Here is a 7,904-nt window from a genome sequence, read left to right as displayed (position 1 = left end):
TTTTTTTTTTTTTTTTTTTTTTTGAGGCAGAGTCTTGCTCTGTTGCCCAGGCTGGAGTGCAGTGGCGGGATCTCGTCTCACTGCAAGCTCCGCCTCCTGGGTTCACGCTATTCTCCTGCCTCAGCCTCCTGAGTAGCTGGGACTACAGGCGCCCGCCACTACGCCCGGCTAATTTTTTGTGTTTTTAGTAGAGACAGGGTTTCACCGTGTTAGCCAGGATGGTCTCTATCTCCGGACCTTGTGATCCGCCCTCCTCGGCCTCCCAAAGTGCAGGGATTACAGGCGTGAGCCACCGCGCCCGGCAGTAACATGTATTCTTTTGAAAACCAAGGTATGCTTTACATAGAGGAAAACTCATTCTCCTTTTTAAAAAGTGTACAGTTCTGCAAGTTTTTTCTTTTTACTTTTTTTTTTTTTTTTTTAAAGACAGGGTCTCGCTCTGCCACTCATGCTGGAGTACAGTGGTGTGATCTTGGCTCATTGCAGCCTTTACCTCCTGGGCTCAAATGATCCTCCCCCCTCAACCTCCTGAGTAGCTGGGACTACAGGCATGTGCTACCATGGCCGGCTAATTTTTTGTATTTTTGTAAAGACAGGGTTTTGCCATGTTGCCCAGGCTGATCTTGAACTCCTGGGGTCAAGGGATCTGCCTGCCTCAGCATCCCAAAGTGCTGGGACTACAGGCAGGAGCCACTGCAAGCAGCCTGCAAGTTTTTACACATGTACGCAGCCATGTTTCTCCACATCCTTATCAACACATGCCACTTTTTTTTAATAGCCAACCTAGTGGTTGTGAAGTGATATCTTGTGATTAGTTTTTACAAGTTTATTGAGACATAATTTACATACCATAAAACTGAGCCATTTTAAAGTGTATAATTCAATGGTTTTTAATATATTCAGAGTTGCGCAGGCTTCATAATTTAGGTTTAGAACTTATTAATCATCCCCAAAAGAAACCCATACCCACTGGCAGTCACTCCGCATTTCCCCCCAACCTCCCCAATCCTAGGCAACTATTAATATTAACCTATTATATGTCTCTATAGATTTGCCTGTTCTGTGCACTTCATATAAATGAAATCATATGATATGTGTCCTTTTATGACTGGCTTTTTTTCACTTAGCATAATATTTTAGAGTTTCATGTTGTAGCATGTATTGGTACTTTATTTCTTTTTACTGTGTAATATTCCATTGTATGGATATACTGTATTTTGCTTATCCATTCATCAGTTGATGGATATTTGGGTTGTTTTCACTTTTTGGTAATTATGAATAATGCTACTTTGAACATTTGTGTACAAGTGTTTGTGGACGTATGTTTTCATTTCTCTGAAGTCTATTCCTAGGAGTGGAATTGCTAGATCATATGGTAACTCTATATTTAATGTTTTGTGGAACTGCCAAACTATTTCCCAAAGTGGATGCACTGTTTTACATTCCTACCAGCAGTATGTAAGGATTCGAATTTCTATACATCCTCATCAACACTTGTTAGGTTCTGTCTTTTTTATTATACCCATCCTAGTGGGTGTAAAGTGGTATCTTGTTATGGTTTTGATTTACACTTCTTTAATCAATAATGATGTAGAGCATATTTTCTTGTGCTTTTTAGGCATCTGCGTATCTTTTTCGGTGAAATATCTGTTCAGATCTTTAAAATTAGGATACTTGAAGATGCCTGCCTTCCTATTACAGAGCTTTAAGCTTATATCTTGGATACAAGTGCTTTATCAGATATATATGATTTGCAAATATTTTCTTCCAGCCTGTGGTTTTTCTTTTCCTTTTTAATGGTGTTTCCTGAAGAGCAAAAGTTTTAATTTTGATGAAATCTAATCAATGTTCTTGCTTTCGTGGATCATGCTTTGGTATTGTATCCAAGAACTCTTTGCCTGGCTTATGGTCATACAGATTTTTTTTTTTCTGTCCTCTAGAAGTTTGATAGCTTTACCTCTTATACTTAAAACTATGATCCACTTTCAGTTAAATTTTATGTAAAATATGAGGTAAGGATCTAAGTTTATTTTGGCATATGGAAATCCAATTATTCCAGCACCATTTGTTGAAAAGTCTATTCACGTATGTTCTCAGTGTATATTTCCTTATTTCAAATTGCTATATTTTATTTATGTTGCCAAGTATAATAATTTTAGGATTATATTAAACAAAGGATACAAGTGGGAAGTTTGGGATTTATGTAGTTTATAAGAGAGGTTAAAAGTATGATTTTTGGAGTTGCAGAGTCCTAGGTTAAAATCTTAGTTCTACCTATGTGATTTTGGGTAATCTTACCAGCTTTAAGCTTAACTTCTTTATCTGTGAACTGTGGATCATAATAGTACCTCCTTCATAGGCTTTGAACCTATGTATAGGGTTACTGTCAAGATTATAAAGACAAAGGGATGTGCATTGCTGGGTGTGTAGTACATACTCAATTATCAATGGTTACCACTATTATCTTTGAAAATGTGAAACCCTTGACTCTTACTCTTCATTCATGTTTTTCAATAACGAATACTGAGAGTGTATTCTTGTGATAGACATTATGACTTGTATTGAGTTAAAAATACATAATCATTTATGTAAAGTAAAGCTCAAGGAAGAGGCTATTTTGTCTCCAGATGCTTTCCTAGAGCCAGTTTTGAAAGGCTGGTGAGAATGTGAGGTGAGTGGCTGCTCAAGATAAAGTAAGTACTACTGAAGCAGGCACAATCTTGACATTGCTCCCAGGTCTGGGTTGTCCTGGTGTCCGTCAGGCTGCAGAAGTAAGACGTAGTTAGACTTGCCTGCCTCCACATGGCTGTCCAGAGGCTATGCTGATTCATTTCCAGGCTACGGCCAGGAGACTAGGGAAAGTTAAGTGGATAAATTCCTCTAGTCCTGGAATGCTGACTTGTCTGTGTCACACCCAATACTGTTGTGGCAGTTGCAGAAAGCAAGCACAATGATTAAACACTTGACAATCAGGACTGGAGAAAAACCAGGCAGATGAATGTCACTATCAAAATCTTACCTGGTGGGCCCACCAGACCATCAAGTAAGAGAATACTGCAATCCAGGTAATGGAGCCAAAGAACGTGATGGGAAAAAACTTCCTTGATGACTGAAAGACAACCAGGAAGAGTTCAGAATATTAGTGTTATCCGTTGAGACTGATCTGGAAATCCAAAGCTAAAGCCACCATTGTAGCTATTTCTCTAGCATTTCCTGCATCTTAGTAGGATTGGCGATCAAAAGGCCCTACTCATTCCTGATCAAGCTGGGACAGTAAGATTCTTCCTTGGAAATACGAAATTGATAGGAACTGAATGATCACAGTGCTGGTTCCTGAGATGGAAGTCTTGGAGAGAATGTCTGTTAGTTCCTGCTATTAGATGTTTAGATTCCCTCTGCTCTTGCCCTTTCTAAGGCCTGGATTTTTGGCCGTTCCTCAATATTAACACCATATTCTCCCTCCTCCTTTTTCTTTCTTTTGCTCCAGTGTTTGTCAGAATCAGTTTCTATTGCTTGCAAACCATGAATCCTAACAATCCATATGCCAGGAAACCTATGGGATTAATTCCATTGAACAAGAAATGGGAAGGATCAGCAGGTTGAAAAATAGATTGACTCATCTTACAGTCCCACCAATTATCAAGAAAGCCACACAGAAGAAGCCACCACCACAGCTTTTATAGATTCTGGATGATGGCCATTCTCCAGGACACTGGAACCACACATGGACCAGAGTAGACAGAGGCAGAAATGCTCAATTGTACTGATTTCCACTGAGATGGCAGATCAGACATTGCTCTCAAGAATGTTTTCTCTCCTGTTCACCACCCCAAAATACATTATGTTCAATTCTGCTTCTAGAAGTAGACTTTATGCTATCCCAGGCATAAAGTGTGAGCACTTTTAAAGTTTCCTAGAAATAGCCAGAAAAATCAGACACTTGAAATGCACTGTTTCTTACCCAGCCCCACTACAGAGAAAACCAGGCTTGCACTGTAGTGGTGTTCTTTTGATGTCCTTTGTTGAAAAATTGGGGTCCTTTAAAAACACACTCAGACAGCACAATGCTGTCAGAGAGCCTCTCGCCTATTATTGCCAAACACTTTTTATTTCAAAGCTTTCCACGTTGAGAAACAATCCCACTTTTTGCTTTGATAATGCCATCCAATTTTATCTAGAGAAATGAATTTTAAAGTTGACTTGTATGAAAGCAATCTCAATTGTTTGAAGGGCTGACCTTGGGCAGTCATATAGAACACATTCTGTCATGGCTTTTGAGAGCTCCATTAAAAGGAAAAGATAAACTCATACATGGTAATCTTTTGAATATCAATAATGATGAACACAGTCTCTATTGCTCCAAACCAGGCTTACGTTTTCTTTACTAATTTCAAGTTTTTAATATATATTTTTTGTGATCATTTGCATGGTTCTTTTAAATTTTACCCCATCCATTTCTTTAAATGACTGCTGTTTTGTGGGGCCATTTGTTAGCTGGGATGGTTGGAAGACCAAGCAGGTTTGATTAAATCGGGGAAGGGCATCAGGCCACAGTGAGTAGCCAAAACATTATCCTCAAATGCTTTTCCCTGCCCCCTTTTAGAAAAATATTTTGGACAAGGACTCAGACCCCTCCTGGGGAAAAAAAAGTAATTTTTTAAAAAGTGGAGTTGGAGACTCTCACTTTTTTTTTTTTCCCCCCTCGAGACAGTTTTACCGTCACCCAGGCTGGAGTGCAGTGGCATGATCTTGGCCTACTGCAACCTCTGCCTCCTGGGTTCAAGCAATTTTCCTGCCTCAGCTCCTGAGTAGCTGGGATTACAGGGACCTGCTACCACACTCCGTTAATTTTTTTTTTACTTTTAGTAAAGGCAGGGTTTCACCATGTTGGCCAGGCTGGTTTCGAAATCCTGACCTCAGCCTCCCAAAGTGCTACGATTACAGGTGTGAGCCACTGCACCCAGCCATTAGATCTTCATTTATGAAAGCAATTTTTTTTTTTTAAAGCTAGGACTCAGCTGGATTCTGAAGACTGAATTCCCTGAGCCAGTGCTAGGAGATCAAGTTTTCCAAGGCATTCAGCTTATTAAATTTCCCATCCTTTGCATCTGGTCACAGTCACTGTTTCAGGATCCTACGTACAATGAGGGTTTCATCTTCCATGGCTGTGCTCTGTTACAGGAAAGAGAGGAGTGCTCTTGCCATGTGGGGTCACATGTGTGATTCGAGCCCCAACCAATGCTTGATTCTGGGCAATGTATGAGGATAATGAAAACCTTTCTACATGCTTTAAGGTGTGGCATAAGTACTGGGTGTCCCAGGAGAGTCCTCATTTCATAGATTGCTCGTTTTCCAGGTTAGCTCATTTAATAAATGTATAATTATTATTTCAACTTTGTACCTCTGCCTGTTTGTTCTTTGAGATAACTTCACAAGTCAGAATCAAATCATTTGAACATATTTCTCATCTGAAAAATATCATAACTGAGCTACAGAAAATTCCTAGCCATAAGGTAGAAAGCGAGGTATCAGACAAGGAATTGAACTAAATTCAAATGAACATACTAGTGACAACCTCTCTAAATTAATATTTGATGCTCAACCTCTCTAATATTTGATGACAACCTCTCTAAATATTTGGCTCATAATTAAGCCAATTAGTAATTAATGGGCATCAAAACATACCTAATGTTGCATTAGGGGCTCAATGAAAAAGGCTAAAAATAAATTTTCTTTGTGAATTTTCAGAGTCTTCATCATAAGCTAGAGGTAGATAAAGTCTGAGAAGTTACTCTGTACCCAGATCCTGAACTAGAGATAAAATTGAAACTAGGTCTGCCTGACTGTACCGCATGTGCTCCCAATATCTAGGTTATACTGACTCTTTCCTAAAGAAAAACAGGGCCAATAATGCTCAAAATATACTCCGCCATAGACATAATGATCATGATCATGATCATCATACTAGGCTCTGCTCTGAATGTCAGAAAATAAAAAAAGCATCAGGGAAGTAGAAACTAGCATTCCAGCTGTATGGCCATCTGCCTCGCCCAACCTCCCATGTTGTTCCTGCTTTGGAAGTATCAACCTTCCATGCATCAGCAGTTGGGCTAAGTGTTTCCCAACTGTCAAACTACTTTACCATTTCCATTCTCACAACCCAGGTGATCACTTCTTCTTTCATTTTTCTTGGACCATTCTGTTTACTTGGACAGCGTGGTCTCATTCCAGACATCTCTGCTCAGTAGCAACTGTACAGTCATTTAGTTACTAGTGTCATTGGAAGGCAGAAAATAGCCCTTGGAGCCAAGGTCTAACACGACAGTTTATGATTACAGTAATGGGGGTTCATCCTGACATCTGCTGGGATGGACCTCATACTAATCAGCAAATAAGCAAATTGCATCCATGTGCTGGCCATTTTGTTCCCATGTTGTGGTTTACTTATATAATTGACAGTGGATGCTCTCATTAGAAGCTTTTAGTACATCAGAGTGATATCGGCTTGGCTTGGAAAAAGTTGCTGGACATTAGCTGGTTGTACAAATTAGCTATATCCTTACTGATTTAAATTCAATAAATATTCACTAAGCATCTACTCTGTGTAAGGTTCTGGGACATATATTTAATGAAGATCCACCCCCAAATCCTACTGAAGATTAAAAGTATGGTCTCTGGATTAATATGACTGGTATTGAAATCTCTGCTCACAAATTAACAGCAATGTGACCTGAGACAAATTATTTAATTTCTTTAAGCTTAGGCTTCTTCATCTGTAAAATGGGAGAAAAAACAATCTAGTTGTTTTGAGGACTTAATGTACATAAAATGTCTACCAAAGTTCCTCGCACATAAGTGCTCAGATAATTATACTTGTTATTAGACAATACAGTCATGCCCTGGTATCCTTGAGGGATTACTTCCACTGTCCCTGAGGATACCAAAATCTGCAGATGCCCAAATCCATTATATGAAATGGAATATTTACATATAACCTTTGTGCATCATCCCATATACTTTATTTAGTTATGAGACGGACTTTTGCTCTTGTTGCCCAGGCTGGAGTGCAACGGTGCAATCTTAGCTCACTGCAACCTCCGCCTTGTGGGTTCAAGTGATTCTCCTACCTCAGCCTCCCGAGTAGCTGGGATTATAGGCAGGCATGTACCACCATGCCCAGCTAATTTTTTGTATTTTTAGTAGAGATGGGGTTTCTCCATGTTGGTCAGGCTGGTCTTGAACTCCTGACCTCAGGTGATAAGCCCGCTTTGGCCTCCCAAAGTGCTGGGACTACAGGTGTGAGCCACTGCACCTGGCCCCCATATATTTTAAATCAGCTCTAAATTACTCGAGGCCTAATAAAGTGTAAATGCTATGTAAACAGTTGTTAAATTGTATTGTTTTTATCTGTATCTTTTTACTGTTGTATTAAAATTTTTTTTCCTGAATATTTTCAATCTGTGATTGTTTGAATGCAGAACCTGCAGATATGAAGAATCGACTGTATTATTCTCATTTTAGTTTTTAAGAGATAAAGAAACTGATACTTGGGGAAGTGAACATGACTGTGAAGACCTGGACTAGAGTCTTGGCTTTGCCTCTTTCTAGCTGGGTGTGCTTGAATGAGTCGCCACACCTCTATGAGTCTCAATTACTTTATCCTTGTTAGACCTTGCTTGGCTCATAGTAGACACTCGATAAATACTTGATGAATGAATTAATAGAAATTGCAAACACCTAGCTGGGTTCTCAGGTTCCTTCCTAGTTCTAATGGGTCACGTTTTCATATCTTATTAGATGCATTTTTGTTTTGCAGGAGTATCTATCCTAGTCATGAGAGAAGATAACTTTTTGAATCTTTATTTTGTTTATTTTCAATTTTCATCAAAGACTTAGTCCTCATT

General features: G+C 39.2%; 1 protein-coding gene across 1 annotated transcript in view; it reads right to left on the bottom strand.

Annotated features, from left to right (window-relative positions):
- SLC24A2 (solute carrier family 24 member 2) overlaps positions 1-7,904 on the bottom strand; it is a 265,252-nt gene that overhangs the window by 10,274 nt on the left and 247,074 nt on the right. The window contains exon 9 of the mRNA XM_025359798.1: positions 3,020-3,109. Coding sequence (XP_025215583.1) covers positions 3,020-3,109 — 90 coding nt within the window. The remainder of the gene's footprint in view (positions 1-3,019; positions 3,110-7,904) is intronic.

Source organism: Theropithecus gelada, chromosome 15, assembly GCF_003255815.1.
Source record: "Theropithecus gelada isolate Dixy chromosome 15, Tgel_1.0, whole genome shotgun sequence".
Taxonomy (NCBI): domain Eukaryota; kingdom Metazoa; phylum Chordata; class Mammalia; order Primates; family Cercopithecidae; genus Theropithecus; species Theropithecus gelada.
The sequence above is the reverse complement of the archived record's forward strand: the minus strand, read 5'-3'. Positions and strand labels throughout refer to the sequence as shown.